General features: G+C 40.9%; 1 protein-coding gene across 4 annotated transcripts in view; it reads right to left on the reverse strand.

The window, feature by feature from the left end:
* The window catches only part of SNX10 (sorting nexin 10), a 75679-nt gene that overhangs the window by 10244 nt on the left and 46539 nt on the right, over nucleotides 1–18896 (reverse strand). For all 4 annotated transcript variants that reach the window (XM_040472398.1, XM_040472400.1, XM_040472399.1 and 1 more), the window contains one exon: nucleotides 3813–3899. In XM_040472398.1, the coding sequence (XP_040328332.1) occupies nucleotides 3813–3899 (87 nt within the window). The remainder of the gene's footprint in view (nucleotides 1–3812; nucleotides 3900–18896) is intronic.

Raw genomic sequence — 18896 nt, forward strand, 5'->3', positions numbered from 1 at the left:
TAAGGAAAAAATGTTTTTTCCTCCACCTCGAACTCACCAAATGTGCCCATGTTCATTTGCATAGGAATTTAAGAAACCGAAAGCACAGTTGCACTTGTGCCAGATTCCCATCTTGCACAAAGCCCACCACTATCTACTACATCCTAAAACAGCTGGGATGAGATCAACGTGCAGTGTTGTCCTGGGGCAAAGCCTGGCGTCCCCTGCCGTCCCCTGAGTCCTGAGGTAGCCTCCTGCTCACCTATTAGTACTGCTTTCAAAGATGAATCATAAAAATCAAACAAATCCTGCAGTCTAAATGGCCAATAAAAACTCGGGGTCATCCCTTCCATTTTAACACCGTCCACCCATGAGGCTGGAGAAGCCTTTGGGAATTAGAGACACCTTCTTATGGCCCTTGACATGACACCACAAGAAGCCATCATATCCTTGATACGGCCATCAGTACAGATCACACAAACCGCCAGGTTTTGTGGTTTTCAGGCATCCTGAAATCACTTTTTTTTTTTTTTTTAATGTTTATTTTAAGTAGGCTCCACACCCAGAGCGGGGCTTGAACTCACAACCCTGAACTCAAGAGTCTCACGCTCTACTGACTGAGCCAGCCAGGCGCCCCCTGGTATCACTTTTAAACAAGAGAAGAGCATTCTCCTTCTCTACTAGATGTGCAAGGGAGTGCGATCCAAGGTAGAGAGAGGCTTGTGGTGCACAGGGACAATTATACCCATGGGGAACCCACGCACCAGTTCTGGCCCTGCCATATGGCAAGTCACTTAAACTCCAGTTTGCTGAGTGGTAAAATGGGGGGATGAAGTAGTACACACCTATTTTACTGGGTGGTCGTAAGGACTGATGGTAAGTACCTGACAAATGTTATCTATTAATACTGTTATTAGATAGGAGATGTCGGTTTGCTTCCAGCTACCCTAAGGCAGACTTGGAAAAGCCACCTACAGAGTCCCCATCCTAAGCAGAACAGCAATGCTTCTCCTCGGGGTAAACCCAAGACCAGTAAATACATGTTTCTCCTTTCTCCTTTGTGTAAAACAAGAGACTGGCAGATACCTGACTAATGGTTTCGTAAGATTTCTGTTCTCTACATTTATTTCAAACTTCTATTTCATGATCTTTACCTTGCCAAATGAGAGTGTTTTGGGTCCCCAAGATTTTTATTCTTTCAAAAATCATGATTATCCTACCACTTAGCACCTAAGCACCCAGCAGTTGTTTCCCTTGGCGAATGTGAGTGACTACGTGCCTGAGTTCTTAAACCACCCCCACCCCCACCCCCACCCCCATGAAAGGTACGGCACAGCTCCTGGTTCTCCTAAACTTGATAAAGTTCAGGAAACCTCAGAATGCAGACAGATGAAGAGATCTGCCCCCAAAGGAGCTACTGGTCTAAAGCCTGTCACCTTTGACAACACGGCAGCAAAACGCACAAGATGGAGTCTGGGGCACAGTAACATTCTGTATGTGAATTTCAAAGCCTACTACAGCCTCACTCTAAAGTGACCCCTGGGGACGGAGTCAGCAGACCGTTCACACCAGGACGAGTGTCCTAACAAGGCCTGGGCAGGTGTCCTCTAGAGGACCAGGCCACTGCAGGGACTCCTGACACCTCAGGTAGGACTGAACCAATTTCAACTCCCTTTCATTTCTGTTCTGGATTATTGTGGATGTCAATAATGTGGGTGTCAGTTGGAGATCCACCTGGTACCTATGCCAGACAAAGGTCCATCCATAAGTCCTTCATTTGCAGGACAAGGTTAGGAGAGCATATACAGTTCACTAGTTTACAATTCTAAATAAATGCTGAGATTCCACAGTCACCTGGTATCATTTCTCTTGAGGTTCATTTAAATGGGTTAACTACCGGCTTCTCTACTGCAAAGCCCTATGGGTACAGCACCTAAATGAGGCTGACTAGAGCGCTCTAGTCCCCCCCACCCGGCCCCCCACCTCATTCCTAATCATAAACAGGCATGGATAGTTAGGACCAGACTATGCTGAGATCACGGATTTTTAAGTTCCTCTAAATCTGTTTGCTTATTCTGTTATCTCCCAAGCCAAGGAGATTTAGTCATTGTCAATGTATTAGCATTTCAGAGACACGCCAGAACGCCACCAAATAATATTTGTGGAATCTACCATTTCTGGCTTGAGACAGACATTTCTGAATTCACCTAATGCAACTTATGCAGCAGAGAAAAAAATCTACGCTTTCATTAACTCTCTGAGGATAATTAAATTTCATGTCTCCCATGAAGTGTGAGAAGGACACACGAATTTTTCAGAAGAAGTTAAAAAGGCAACTAAAGAATTACGTTTCATTTCCAAATGCTTACTCTTACATACTCATAATTTTCCACACAGAACGCATATCTGGTGGGATTTTATGAGTAAAACCAAAACACAATCAAAATACAAGGTATACCCTGGCAGTGGTCTTCAACACAATCATCAAAAAAGCAGTTCTAAAAAAAAAAAAAAAAAAAAAAGCAGTTCTGAGTTTTTATTTTCTAAGTTGGAGAACTTTGAAAGGAAAAAAAGGGAAGAAAGGAGAGAAAAAAAAGTTTTATGGCTGATGCCTGGGTGTCTAATCTATCAATTTAACTATTTACAATGGGAAGATTAAAGGTGGCTAGATTTTAGGGGCGCCTGGGTGGCGCAGTCGGTTGAGCGTCCGACTTCAGCCAGGTCACGATCTCACGGTCCGTGAGTTCGAGCCCCGCGTCAGGCTCTGGGCTGATGGCTCGGAGCCTGGAGCCTGTTTCCGATTCTGTGTCTCCCTCTCTCTCTGCCCCTCCCCCGTTCATGCTCTGTCTCTCTCTGTCCCAAAAATAAATAAACGTTGAAAAAAAAATTTTTTTTTAAAAAAAAGGTGGCTAGATTTTACTTCACATTGCATACAGTCACAGATAAAATCTGAGTCTATGCTCCCAAGAGAAGTCTGGACTAAGTCAGATGGGAAAAGGAACCTATCTTCACGATCAGGTCCAATAAACTATAGCCTGTGGGCCACATCCAGCCTGCCACTTAGCTTTGCAAATAAAGTTTTATTGGAATACAGTTACATCAATTCATTTGTGTATTGTTTAGGTCTGCTTTCGCCCTACAATAGTGGAATTGAGTAGTTTTGAGACAGAATGTATACTCCAAAGCTGAAGACATTTACTACCTCAGTGTTTACAAAAAAAGTTTGCTGACCCTTGTTCAAGATGATTACAGAAGGCCATACACCACACAAAAATGCTCGAGATTATGGTAAAGTATTACTTCCAAATAAAGTACATCATTTCTAGTTATTTACGTATGTTAATTACGAATCTAGACTAAGGCAAAATAATTGCACATATTTATTTTCCACCTTCTTATTCTACATATATAACCACTGCACATCAGTTTCCCAGAAAGCTCTATATCCTCTTAAAACCTAAGATTTATCAGGCAATCTATTACCCAGAAATATGCTATAACAGATCATAAAGAAATACCATTAATGAGCTATAAATACACTTTAACTGTGAATTTTAGATGTATTCACATATTCATACATGAAGGCAATAAACTTTAAAATATTAGTATTAGCAAAGGTACAATAAGCAATTCTAATGAGTAATTTTCCAACTTAAGGAACCAACTTACTACTCCATTTGAGACACAGGCATTAGTTATAATCATCCAAAGTCGGTTATTTGAGATAGGAACATTTTTACAAATATCAATTTGAAGTATAACAGTGTGTCCCATCAAATGCATGATACCTAAAAACTGCCATGATTTCTGCAGACTATTGACTGAATACTTACATGAATACATATCTCATAGTCAATATAAGAATGCCAAAAGTCCTCCTTCTGAATCCGAGGATCTCGAACCCAGACGCTTACAAATTCCTGTAAAGGCATCATAAACAAAGGAATATGTTTCAGAATCGCAAGCAGGGCTGGAAAGAAGAGAGAAGCACACAGCACTGGAACAAAACTGAAATGAGCGTGGTTGTTCATTCTTTAAAAAACAAGAAGTAAAGCTAGTGAATCAGGCACTATGGGAAGTCCAAGAGCATTTCTGCCACAAATGGAATTTTTAAAATGGTGCAAATCCAACCTGGGGGTCCTTCTAGGGAGTCTTACAGGTTAATGAAGACCGTAAGAAAGTAACTGATGTGTCATTTTGAATCGTGAAATATGTTCAGATTTTTCTCAAATCTTACTTTTCTTTCTTTTTTTCACTTTCTTGACAGCAGCCATTTCTTACTTTTTTCATCTCCCTCCGTTAAAACCATAGGCCCTGGGGCACCTGGGTGACTCAGTCAGTTGAGCGTCTGCTCAGGTCATGATCTCGCAGTTCGTGAGTTCGAGCCCTCAAATTCGGGCTCACTGCTGTCAGCTTGTCAGTATAGCGCCCGCTTCAGATCCTCTGTACCCCTCTCTCTGCCCCTTGCGCTCCCCCCAAATATAAATAAAAATAAATAAATAAGTGAAATAAAAAAACTATAGGCCCTACCTGATAAATCACTTCCTAGAAGAAAATAAAAGAGTGGCAAAGGACATGTGATAAGCAAGCAACGGAAGATGAAAATGACTTTCTACGCACCCCACCTTCATGAGAATAAGCAGCAATAACTTAGAAAGATGAAACCCTTTTACCCAATACTTTTCTATTTTTTTAAATACACTTTCCCATATAGTAAATAATTTCACCTTCTTAATAACCTCATGTTATAAGTAAAAAGAGATGTTAAAAAAAATACCTGGTAGACAATCTTGTTCCTTTCAAAAGATAACAAAAATTGGAAATACAGGGTAAAATTTAAAACACAATGCTTTCCAAAAAGTGCTCTTTACTAAATATCCTTAGTATAAAAATATGACATCATATACAACAAACGATTATTATGTTTGGCATGATAAATCTGAAAGTATTAATTTTTTCACTTGGTGATCACAAATTTACTAACTGAATTTTTAAATCTTATTACTTATTTTTAAAGATTTCGTTTTAAGTAAGCTCTACACTGAATGTGGGGCTCAAACCCACAACCTGAAGATTAAGAGTTGCGTGCTCCACCAATTCAGCCAGCCAGGTGCCCCAAATTCTTTCTAAAGATCTTATTTTTAGATAATCTCTATACCCAACATGGAGCTCAAACTCACAACCCCAAGATCAAGAGTTGCATGCTCTACCGACTGAACCAGCCAGGCACCCCTAATTCAATTTATTTTTTTAATTTTCTTAAGTTTATTTATTTATATTGAGAGCGAAAACGCGAGTGAGCTGGGGAAGGGCAGAGAGAAAGGGAGAGAATCCTAAGCAGCTCTATGCTGTTAGCACAGAGCCCAATGTGGGGCTCCATCCCATGGACTGTGAGATCATAACCTGAGCCGAAGCTGGATGCTTAACTGACTGTGCCACCCAGGTGCCCTGAATTTAATTTTATTTTAAATATTTCAACTTTTTATCTAAAAAGGGTGGGCATCAAAGCTGAAATCTTAGGCTTCTGTTATTGCTTTGTGCTGGCACATCTGAGAGGCAGGCTCTGAATGTTTGTAGAGCAGAAGCAGAAGACAGATGATGGTGTTTTCTGGACAGAGTACCTCTATTCTGTTACACAGATCATAAAATGATCATTTTTCAGCCCAGGGCATTTTTTAAAAAGGCAAAAAAAAATCAGCTCACATTCCCTTTTGACACCTACGAAGTTTCACCTTTTTAAAAATTTTTTGTTAACATTTATTCATTTTTGAGAGACACAGAGAGAAAGAGAGAGTGCAAGCAGGGGAAGAGGAGAGAGAGAGGGACACGCAGAATCCAAAGCAGCTCCAGGCTCTGAGCTGTCAGCACAGAGCCCGACCCGGGGCTTGAACCCACTGTCCAGACCGCAAGATCATGACCTGAGCCGAAGTGGGATGCCCAAACGACTGAGCCACCCAGGTGCCCCTCAAATTTCACCTTCTAAGGCAACATACACTTTGTTCTTGAATTTGAGACTTCTGCCCCACTGCCTGCCCGAACGATACAGGGATTATGAGTTAATCTTCCCAAAAGTCTTACTTTAAAAGCTTTTCTTTATGTATTTTTTTAAGTCATTTAGAAGACAGATAATAAAAATAAGACAACATAGTGATGCTCTTTTGGCCATTATTTCTCAAACCCCCTTTTTTAAAGTTTATTTTTATTTATTTTAAGAGAGAGAGCAAGTGGGGGAGAGGCAGAGAGTGAGGGAGACAATCCCAAGCAGGCTCCATGCTGTCAGCACAGAGCCTGACGTGAGTTGCAAACTCACCAACCGTGAGCTCATGACCCAAACTGAAATCAAGAGTCAGACACTTAACCAACTGAGCCACCCAGGCGCCTCTCAAAAGTACATTCTAAATTGTAAGAGAAACTGTTCAGAGATGGAAACTGAAACAAACCCAGGCACCCTGCCCTTAGTCTAACTGTCATTTCCGTCTCCTGTGAGTGTGTGTGTGTGTGTAACTCATTTCCCTGCAGTACTTTTCACACACCCAGAGCTCTTAATGGACTAATCATCAATGAATCAATGAACAGAAGGGAAAATAGGTTAGGAAGAGAAGACCAGAATCCAAAGCAGACCACATTTATCTTTCCAAACCATGCACCTCCCCCCTCCACCCCACACACACTTAGGGCTGCATTCTGGCTTTCATGGGCCTTGGGGACTTTTGCCTTCATGAGACCTTTCTGCCACATACACCAAAAAAAAAAAAAAAAAAAAAAAAAATCAAAAATCATACTTTATAACCACACTGACATAAAGAGGAATATATTAATATTATATATTAAAACCTTTCATTTGATCTGAAAGTTCATTTTATTTTTCTGGTTTAAAAGGAAATTAAAACATTTTCAGTGGCCGACCAACACATGAAAAAATGCTCCACATCACTCATCATTAGGGAAATACAAGTCCAAACCACAATGAGATACCACCCTCACAGCTGTCATAATGGCTAACATTAACAAGTCAGGCAACAACAGATGTTGGCGAGGATGCGGAGAAAGGATCTCTCTTGCACTGCTGGTGGGAATGCAAACTGGTGCAGCCACTCTGGAAAACAGTATGGAGGTTCCTCAATAAATTAAAAATAGAACTACCCTATGACCCAGTAATTGCACTAGTAGGTATTTATCCAAGGGATACAGGTGTGCTGTTTCGAAGGGGCACATGCACCCCAATGTTTATAACAGCACTATCGACAATAGCCAAAGTATGGAAAGAGCCCAAATGTCCATCGATGGATGAATGGATAAAGAAGAGGTGGTATCTATCTATCTATCTATCTATCTATCTATCTATCTATCTACATACAATGGGGTATTACTCAGCGATCAAAAAGAATGAAATCTTGCCATTCGCAACTACATGGATGGAACTAGAGGGTATTATGCTAAGCGAAATTAGTCAGAGAAAGACAAATACCATACGACCTCACTCATAGGAGAACTTTAAGACACCAAACAGAAGAACATAAGGGAAGGGAAGCAAAGATAATATAAAAACAGGGAGGGGGACAAAGCATAAGAGACTCTTAAATATGGAGAACAGACAGAGGGTTTACTGGAGGTGTTGTGGGAGGGGGGGATGGGCTAAATGGGTAAGGGGCATTAAGGAATCTACCCCTGAAATCATTGTTGCACTATACGCTAACTAACTTGGATGTAAATTAAAAAAAAAAAATTAAAACGTCTTCATGTTTTAATGAAAACCCCTAAAAGCAGTGAGGGCCTTGATCACCACTATGCCTACACTGAGCAAGGCAGGACATTGATAACAGCAGGCAAGGTTATTGTGCATGCCCCCACTCCATCCCTCCACCACCCTACAGCCAGAAGGCACCCAGTCATCAGGTCACATGTGGGCCACGAGCCCTCACAGGGTGCTGGCAACTCCACTTTTCCACTGGAGAGGCCGAAGTTCTTGAATATACCAAAAGGGGAATTAAATATTTCCAACAGCTCAATGTTCTGTATTTTTTTTCAAATGTTTATTTTTGAGAAAGAGAGAGAGAGAGAGAGCGCGCTATGCACGCTAGCTAGGGAGGGGCGGGCGGGGGGGGGACAGAGGATCAAAGCAGGCTCTGCACTGACAGCAGAGAGCCTGCTGTGGGGCTCGTACCCACAAACTGTGAGACCGTGACCTGAGCTGAAGTCGGACACTTAGCTGACTCAGCCACCCACGTGCCCTTCAGTGTTCTATATTAATAGCAGTAGATATGCACCTGTTACTGAAATAGTGGGTCTCTACACAGGCTAAACAAAAATGAAAAGAAAAGGAAATCCATTTGTCAATGTGCTACAAACTTGTGATTAAAAAAAAAAATCTAAACTAAAACTATAAAACCCAGTTACTACAGTGTCACAACGCCCCTGACCACTCAACATTCTATTAATCGATGATGGTAGCAATGACAAATAGTTCTGGGAAAAAAAGGGGGGGCTTTTATTTCCCCCCACTATTTGCTTGCTACAGCCCAACCGTTAACATGTAAGCTTTGAGTAACATGTCCCGTTTCATGGAAAGAGCACTGAATTTATGGTCACAAGACTAGGGATAAATTCTGGTTCACTGCATTCTAAATTATGAACTTATTCACTGAGCCTCTGTTTCCACATCTGGAAAATGGGAATAATGCCTGTTCGAACAATATCCCAGCTATTTGTAACGAGTATCAAATTATAAAACACCAGTGGAAACCCTGGGAAGTTTTTCATTAAGTACTACATGAAGGTAAAGTATTATTACACAGAAAGGAAAATGCTTATAAACAACCCAAAGCATTGAGACCTTCCCACAGACACTGGAAATAAAAAATTAAGCTAAACCAATTGTATGTGTTTCTTAAGGTACAAAAAATTATTAATTTAAGAACCCAGCAGCAAACACGCTAACACTGTAATCTTTCTGCAAAACTCAGACTGACCTAAGGATTTCACAGTACTTGCTCAGAGCAAGCGCCTCATAATATTTATAGAAGGGATGGACAGCATAATGAAAAATTACAGTAAAAAAGTCTTTTCTTCATCTCAATGAGTTGGAATTCTCAGACTCTGCTATTATTGTTACTTACTAAAGTCTACTCTTTACATAGGGAAGGACATGTTGAATACATATTCTAAAACTTTGCTGGGGGAAAAGAAGTCTTGTAAGAGCAGCAATGCATTAATGTTTATTTATTTTTGACCGGGGTGGAGGGGTGCAGAGAGAGAGGGAGACAGGGAATCCGAGCGGAACCCAACATGGGCCTTGAACCCATGAACCGTGAGATCATGACTTGAGGGCAAATCAAGGATCAGACACTTAGCCTACTGAGCCACTTGGGCCCCCCAAGAACAGCAATGCATTTTAAATGCACATTTAAAGTCAACTATGGTGCTAAAACTCCAAATATTTTTTCAATCTTGAAAATTTTTAACTTGGTAGGAGGGCTAAATATCCCTATACTTTTGTGGATGGTGAGCTCTTCCCTTCTCACTCTCTTAAACATCGCTAGGGCCCTGAGAGCCACCCCCAGCTGCTGTCTTTCACACCCAGATGCACTTCCAGGATGATCTCATGCAAACATATGCTTTCGAGCACCCAGCAGGAGCTGATGATTCCATCCCCAGCCCAGCCTGGGCGTCTCTCCACATCTCCAGCCTCTTGCCTAGAAGTCTCACGAGCACAGAGTCTATACCATTGCCACACACCCCATCCTGCTCCCCCATCTCATCTCCAGCAACCCCGCCCGAAACGCAATTATGCCAGACTTCGCCTGCACCCAGTTCATCCCCCACACTAAGACAAGAATGGCCCCAACACATACATCTGGGGATGTCACTTTCCTGATAAAAGTCCTTCAAAACCTGCGCCATAATTTTCAAGATCAAGTTCAGACTCCTTAGGTAGCACAACATGATTTTCACTCTACTCATGGCCAAAGGCAAAACAAAGGTCGCCTACATGACATGCCAGTCCAGCCCTCCATGCCTTTGAACATACTGTTCCCTCTGCCTGGACTGCGATCCCTACCCTACTTTCCGCTTTCTTCTTCATCACCATCTTCCTCTAGCCTTCATGGTCTGCTAACTCCAATTCTTCTTTCAAAATGCAACTCAGTCTCTGGAAATCCTGCAGTTCACCCAGTCTGATTCATCTGACCCTCCTCCGAGCCCCTAACACCTCCGGGCACATCCTGGGCACTGTCCCTACTTGCCACAGCTTACTGTGCTGTGATACCTGTAGGTCCCCTCTGTCGGACACTGAGGTCCTTCAGGGTAGCCCAGGTCGTCACAGCCGACCTGGGCGCCTGGCACAGCCAATGCATTCCATTAATATCACCTAATGAATAAATGAATGCCTGCAGGAATGAATGAACTGCCTTCGGGAAAAAAACAAGATCCAACCTGAACTGGAATAAAATCCTCATCCGCTTGGGTTCTTGGACTCTGTGAATTAATGAGAAGTTATTTAGCAGCTGGTCTAAAGTTTATCTTAATTTACCAAACCCCTTCCTCTAAGGGTGTGCCAATTAACAGCATATGGCTACGCGAGCAATGTTTAAGATCTATGAGAACAAACTGTTTTCGAGCACCCTAAAGAACTCTAGAAGCACCTATTTACATAGAAATAATTGAAAATCATTCTGATAGCTTCAATAACTTGGGTCCCCGAAGACCTGTGCCAGACGACAATTTGTTTGCCTAGTTGGAGTTAAAATATGTACTTGAAAGTAATAAAAGTACATTTATTTTAAAATATTCTATAATTCAGATGGGCCTCCCCTCCCCCACCCCGCAATTAGTAGGAATTAGTGAAGTTTCGCGTACTTCCAGCTATGAATAGCACACCCAGGAAGCCAAGGTTCACCTATAATCTCTTAATTAGACGCATCCCTCACGATGCTGCCCACCATCCTTCAAAGGAATGTTGACAGCTTGTCAGCCGCAGAGGACAGTTCCGAGTTCCACACCTACAATCATATGGATTTCCTCTGAAAATTGCTTCAGCAGCAGCAGTCAGTCAATTTAATAACCTTATTAAACACTTTAATGACTTCTTGGGCCTAATGACTGTATCTAGTGTGGAGGAAGAAGCCAGGCAGAGTAGAATTAAAAATTTAAACTAACTGATCCCTACTGTTCTCCATGTGGGAAAAGGCTTCTGAAGAAAGAGAGACTGCTAGATTCTTTGAAAATCTAATTCCTGTGTTCTCTTATAATAATCGCTCTTTGATTGTAATGCATCCTGTCCCCCACCACCACTGCCCCAGGTTCAGCCTTTGTCTATTTACTCGTCTACCTTGTCTTCTCTTCCTTAGCCCTGATAGGAGATGAAATTAACAATAAAAATAACTGTATTATATAGAGCACTGTGACAAGCGTTTTACATATGTTTTTCTTTAATCTTTACAACAATTCTAAGGAAGCGGTCAATTAATTATCTGTCCCATTTTACAGATAAGGAAAGTAAGGCTTCTAAAGCTTAATTTAAGCAACTGGCCCAAAGCCAAACAGCCAACAGGCTGAGCTATTGGCCATTTCAATATTCAAACTCAAAGCTTGTGCTCTCCAACATTCTATCCAGCGGTACTTTTGGCAATGATAAATCTCAGATGATTTCCATCTTCTCTGTAATTATTTTGGAGGGAAAAAATTATCTTTGTTGCTCTTAGCCAGTATCAGTTCAGACGACATGCTCTTCTCAAAGGCTTTCTATTCCATTTTTATATTTCTAGCCCCAAGCATAGTAGTAGCACATAGTAAGTCCTCATGAAATGTTTGAAAATTAATCAAACAACTGATTACAGAGATGACTCGAAAACAAAGAATGTAGATTCCGTATGCTGAAAATTACAAGATGCAGTTGAAAGAAATCAAAGAAGTCTACACTTCTCTGTATATGTCTATATAAGTATATGTCTGTACTGCGTTCATGTATTGAAAGACTCAACACAGTAAAGAGATCAGTTCTCTCCAAACTGATCTATGGGTTTAATGCAATTCCTGTATAAATCCCAGTAAGATTTTCTGAAGACACAGATGAGATTCTTCTAAAATTTACATGGAAAGGGACAGACCCTAGAATAGCCAAAACAATTTTGAAAAAGTACAAAAGAGCGAAAAGAATCCCCCTGCTGCAATAATCAAGACAGTACAGTATTGGGAGAGGTACACAGATCGACAGAACAGAACAGAAAACCCCGAAATAGACCTATACAGGGATGTCCAACTAACTTTTGACAAACGTGTAAAAACAATTCAATGAAGGGGGGCGCCTGGGTGGCTCAGTCGGTTAAGCGTCCGACTTCGGCTCAGGTCATGATCTCGCGGTTTGTGAATTTGAGCCCCGCATCAGGCTCTGTGCTGACAGCCCGGAGCCTGGAGCGTGCTTCAGATTCTGTGTCTCCCCTTCTCTCTGCCCCTCCCCTGCTCATGCTCTGTCTCTCTATGTTTCTCAATAATAAATAAACAAAAAAAAATATTTTTTAAATAAAAAAACAATCCAATGAAGTATAGACAGCCTTTAAACAAGTGGCTCTGCAGCAATTAGACATCGACAGGCCCAAGATGAACTTTGACCTGACCCTTGCACCTTCCACATAAATTAATTCAAACGGATCATATATTTAAATGTAAACACAGGGGCGCCTGGGTGGCTCAGTCGGTTAAGCGTCCAACTTCGCTCAGGTCATGATCTCACGGTCTGTAGGTTCGAGCCCCGCGTCGGGCTCTGTGCTGACAGCTCAGAGCCTGGAGACCATTTTGGATTCTGTGTCTCCCTCTCTCTGCCCCTCCCCCGTTCATGCTCTATCTCTCTCTGTCTCAAAAATAAATAAACATTAAAAAAAATTAAAAATAAATAAATAAATAAATAAATGTAAACACAAAACCATAAAACAGTTAGGAAAAAATATGAGAAAATCTTTGGGTCCTAGGCGTAGATGAAGAGTTCATCAACTCGATACCAAAAGGATAATACACATAAGGAAATGGTTATACAGTGGACCTCACCAAAACTAAAAAACCTTTCCTCTGCAAAAGACCCTGAAAAGAAGTTGAAAAGACAAATGACAGACTAGAAGAAAATATCTGCAAATCACACATCCTTCAAAGGACTTGTACCTAGAACATACAAAGAACTCTCAAAACTCAACATTTATGTGGCACCTGGGTGGCTCAGTAGGTTAAGCGTCTGACTCCTGATTTCAGCTCAGGTCATGATCTCCGGTTCCTGAGTCTGAGCCCCACATCAGGCTCTGTACTGACCACGAGGAGCCTGCTTGGGATTCTTCCTCTCCTCTCTCTCTGTCCCTCCCCACACAAGCTCTCTCGGTCTCTCTCAAAATAAATAAATAAACTTAAAAAAACAAAAACAAAATTCAACATTAAAAAAAAATTAAGAATTCGACTAGCAAATAGGCAAAACACACACAGAGACCTTTCATCAAGGACATACAGATGGCAAACAAGGACATGAAAAGTGGTATAACATCATTAGCCACTAGGAAATGCAAATCACCACCATAATGTGACATCACAGCACCTACCAGTTTCTGGGGGTGTTATCCCTATAGTTTATGTTAGCCATTTTGATAGGTGTGTGTTGGTTTTTTTTTTTTTTAATTTTCACTGTAGCCTAGCTTTGTAGTACAGGAAGCATAACCTTGTGCTAATTGTAAGAATATTTACTCAGAGTACAAAAAGACAAGTAGGGACAAAAGCTAATAAATCAGAACCTCTAAGTGCTAATGAAGAGTAATTTTTCATAGCCTTGATGAGAATTTTCTATCACAAAAATGAAAACTTGTTTCATTATGTGTTCACTTTCTCAGGACTTTTTTTTTCTCCTATTCCAAAGTATGTTTTACATGCTTATGTGTTTAAACTAAGGATTCATTCATATTTTCATTCATTCATTCATTCAACTAAAGAACATGGACTCTGTGCTAGGCACTGTTCTAACTTGTAGAATTTAACCAATGTCTTATTCACCAGTGTTCTGTCAGGACTCTCACATAACAATCTCAAAACTAATATTTAACCCATTTTGCACACTACATTCTTTACAAATAACAAGCTTGAAAGGCAGAAGGAATGCATCAAGTGAGCTTCCTATTTCCTAATAACAGTTATGACAAATCACCTAAAGGAATACTACAAGGGATGTTACTTTCTACTTTATAGCTTGGAGGGTGTTTAAATGCCATGCTCTGGCAGTTTTGAATGATGATTTTTAAGAAAGCTTTTATTACTTTAGGAGAAATAACCATGGATAAGATTCACTTAGACCTGCCTTTTGTATGACTTATAACAGTTCGTGATGTTGCAAGCTTTTTTATACAAGTAGGGTTCAAAATTAAGGAGAGTTACCTTTTGTATCTCGTAATACATTAGGAAAAGTGCAGTGGGAAAAAACTCATCTTTTGCAGTAAGAAGTAATTGCCAACCTGTATTAAACTATACCACAGGACACAATCAGCAAAATCCAGTTTGTGAAAATCTCTACTGAACAAAAAGATGTAGTTTCTTCAACAAATTAATTACAAAAGGGGAAAAAGGCAGAATAACAGACTGTAAGCAAAACAGTAACTAAATGCAATGTGTGGTCCCTATTTGGATCATAATGAGAACTAAATATATACATTCCCCTCCCCAACAGAATCCAAAAAACTTGAACACTGACTGAAGATTTGATGGTATGAAAGAATTAATGCTAATTAGTTAAGGTGTAATAATCTGGTTTGTTCCTAAAAAGGGTCATTTGTTAGAAATGTACACTGAAATATTTACAGATGAAAATACACAACGTCTAGAATTTGTTTCAAAGTAATTCACTGCCTGGTCCCACGAAAAAATGAATATGGGTGGGGGATAGCTTGGTCATGAATGAACAATGTGCTAATTGTTGAATCCTTAGAATAACGTAATGAACCCTTGTGTACCTCTCTGCTTTGTGTATGTTTAAAATTTCACAATGAAAAGTTACAATCAGAGAAAGTGAAAGGGAAGAAGGGAGAGAGGAAGGGAGGGAGAGGGAGGGGGGGTCATCCTAAGATGACTGCTCTATGAAAAGGAACAAATCTGGCACCTGAAAGTGAAAGCAAGTCAGACACAGAGACCTAAAATGTTCACCATTTATTCAACATTTATTGACACTATTAACATAATAGCCTAATACTTATCTACCTTAAAAAATAAGATTTTTTCATTCCTATAAAAATAAAACATGATGTAATTAAAGAGAGATACATAAAATTTCAGACACAGATGAATACGCCATGAAAATAAAGTCCCCTACATGCTGGATGCCCCGCTTTTTGTCTACCTAGTGAGGACTTTTATAATTTTTATATTATATATAGATATAGAATTGGCATGTGTATGTGTATATATTTAATTTTAACACAAATGGGATCATAATATAAATACTGTTTTGTATCTTGCTTTATTTACTGCACAATCTTTTAGAAACCTTTATATGTTGAGCATATATAATTCAATGTAATTTGCTTCAAAAGTGTTAATTTTAGGGGCACCTGGGTGGCTCAGTCGGTTAAGCATCCGACTTCAGATCAGGTTGGGATCTCGTGGTCTGTGGGTTCGAGCCCCGCGTCGGGCTCTGTGCTGACAGCTCAGAGCCTGGAGCCTGCTTCGGATACTGTGTCTCCCTCTCTCTCTGCCCCTGCCCTACTCATGCTCTGTCTCTCTCTCTCTCTCAAAAATAAATAATAAAAACATAAAATTTTTAAAAAACAATAAATAAAAGTGTTAATTTTAGCACAGTTTTGGATATACAGAAAAATCCCCACTTATCTCACATCCAGTTTTTCCTATTATTATATCACACCACACAGGCAAAGAAGGAAAAAAAAATTTGTTTGGCGGAGTAGGAGAGCGTTGTCTTGTCTTGTCACTTGTCTTCAAAGTCCCCAGCATCACAGGACCCAGGTGGAAGGCCTGCTTATGGGATATTCTTTAATGACATTCACTGGTTCCAGCCCAGTCAGTTTCCAATCAGTTTCCCAATAACAAAAGTATGCTTTCCTAGAGCGAGCCCAAGAGGTTACCATCAGTCAGCAAAAGCATATCCTGAGCATGTAAATGTTAAGTTTTGAGGCAACACACCCAAAAGAGCAGCACATCCCTGGCATCTGTCCGTGTAGGGCCCTGTCTCCTCCCTCGGCGGCAGGGTCCTCACGGTCCCTGGAACTCCCCTGGGCCCACTTGGATCCGTTCCATTCAGGGTATCCACTGCCACAGAGATGAGGATTTATTGCCACTAGGTGTCAATACTGGTAGTTGCCGCTCTACCCAGTATCAAGTATGTACATTTTGAAGAAAAACCCTCATCCTAAAGGTATACATTTCTCAAGGTAGAATTCAGTCGTCATGATCCAGGAGAGCAGAGGAGATATACATCCTGTCCCCCACACCTACACCCACAAAAGGGGTTTCGGCCCACCCTTCCAGTCATATCACAGAGGCAGGACTGTCCCATTTACACCACGTGAGCCCTGGGCAGAGGAACAAACCCAGTGCCCTGGAGGGACCAGAATGTGGGACGTCATGAAACACTGTTCGGCAGGAGGGAACTGTTTATTCACACATCACAGAAGAGGAGCTCAACGTGGCAGAGAGCAAAGGCCTTTAGTGACGCAGAAAAGCCAAACTGCTCACTCTGGACATTAGAATAGAAAAAGAACAAAAATGCCTGACTCCACGAAAGACGATCTGAAACACGTTTCCTGACACAGCCACCTGCCTTTTCATTAGGATACTGGGTTCTGTCTCATTAAACAGAAGAGTTGATTCAGTTGAGTCCACCTAATTATTCTTATTAAAATATGTAACCATAATATTTTAATTGTAAATTAAAGTTGCATGCATGAATGAATCTGAATTCATTTTAATTTTACAATGGCCCAATGCCAGGGCCTTTTTATGGGGAAGATCCATCAGCTTGCATACTGTTCTCCTGGGAATCCAAACCAATGTGCAAATGGAATATGTTTAACTAACAAGGGAAACTCTCGCTCCCTGTTCTCCTCTCTCTAGATTTATTACAATAATAAAGCTATTTTAACAAGAGAGACTAGATTTGGTTACCCACCCCCCACATCTATAAAAATTTTTTTTTACCAAACTTCTAGGCTGGCTCTATCAGTTAGGTAGAACCAACATGTCCCTCTTAGGCCATCTGAATTTTAAACAAAGGTAGTAAATAGGTCTCACTTCATGTGCCAATGTCAAGATTAATTAGGAATGTCTGCTATGGGCACTGAGTGGAAAGTGCTTACACACACACTGATTCCTTGGTCTAGATTCTAGAGCAATCAGTGACACTACATTCAGCCCTTACATATGCAGTCAGGTGGGAAATGAATTATTTCCACTGAACAACAACCAGGCACTAGGATACTGAAAAGCTCAGCCAAAACCTTCTCCACTTCTGACCACACCGACTACAGGTTAGGTGGTGAGGTAAAAATACCTTTTTATAATTGAGGCTTTAGGAAAGCCTCTTCTTGACTTCTAAGCGGAGGCCTGAGGATAAGGAGGAGTTAGCCACTCGACTCAACATGGAGTGAAGTCTGGGGGAGGAGAGATTATCCAAGCAGTGGGGAAAACATCTGTGAAAGCCCAGGGGCCCAGAGGACACAGAGCATTCGAGTCTGCAAAATAAGCTCCAAAATAAGAAGTGAGAAGTGCATCAGGGCAAAGGGAGGCACAGAAGATGAGCCTGGAGAAAGAAGCAGGGTCCAATTATAGAGGGTCTTAGTCACACATTTAGGAGTTTTAACTTTGTTTAAGAGCAATGCCATTAGAAGCCAGGAGATCATTCTGGCCACAGGGAAACAGTGGACTGTCTGAGCAACACTACATTACAATACATCCAGAACCTGGCCCGGCTATGCTTAGTTCTTGCTGACAGAGGCTAACATAAATTTCCAAACATTAAATCTCTCTCTTCTTATCATACTTTTTTCCTTTTCAGTTGAAGGACTTTCTAGTTTAAAATTCCTTAATTTTATGGGGCGCCTGGGTGGCTCAGTTGATTAAACGTCCTCCTGTTGGTTTCAGCTCAGGTCATGATCTCATGGTTTCATGAGTTTGAGCCCCACATCAGGTTCCATGCTGACAGGGCAGAGCCTGCTGGGAGTCTTCTCCCCCTCTATCCCTGCCCTTCCTTTATTCGCACACACTGTCTCAGTCTCTCTCAAAAAAAAATAAACTTTAAAAAATTACTTTAAAATTCCTTAATGTTATAATATTATTATTATTATTATTATTACTATGTTTACTTGTTTTTGAGATAGAGAGAGCATGAGCAGGGTAGGGGCAGAAAGAGAGAGGGACAGAGGATCCAAAGCAGGTTCTGTGCTAAGAGCACAGACAAAGTCAGATGTTTAACCGACTGAGCCACCCAGGCACCCCAATGTTATAATATTATATAATTATTTATAATAAAGGACTTTTGCAAGATCAATAAAACACTTTCTTTATGTAGGTGGTTAAATTATTTTTCGTGTTGTAGGTTTTTTTTGTTTTTTTTTTTTAATTTTTTTTTTTTTTCAACATTTATTTATTTTGGGACAGAGAGAGACAGAGCATGAACGGGGGAGGGGCAGAGAGAGAGGGAGACACAGAATCCGAAACAGGCTCCAGGCTCTGAGCTGTCAGCCCAGAGCCCGACGCGGGGCTCGAACTCCCGGACCGCGAGATCGTGACCTGGCTGAAGTCGGACGCTTAACCGACTGCGCCACCCAGGCGCCCCTCGTGTTGTAGTTTTTATTAACTGAAATGCGTTTGTAATCAAAATCAAGTGCTTAAAACAAGTAAAAAATTTAGAAAATTAAAAATTAAGAAATTTTTGGGGCGCCTGGGTGGCT

The sequence above is a fragment of the Herpailurus yagouaroundi genome, unplaced genomic scaffold (genome assembly GCF_014898765.1).
Source record: "Herpailurus yagouaroundi ecotype Mexico unplaced genomic scaffold, PumYag 100, whole genome shotgun sequence".
Lineage (NCBI taxonomy): Eukaryota > Metazoa > Chordata > Mammalia > Carnivora > Felidae > Herpailurus > Herpailurus yagouaroundi.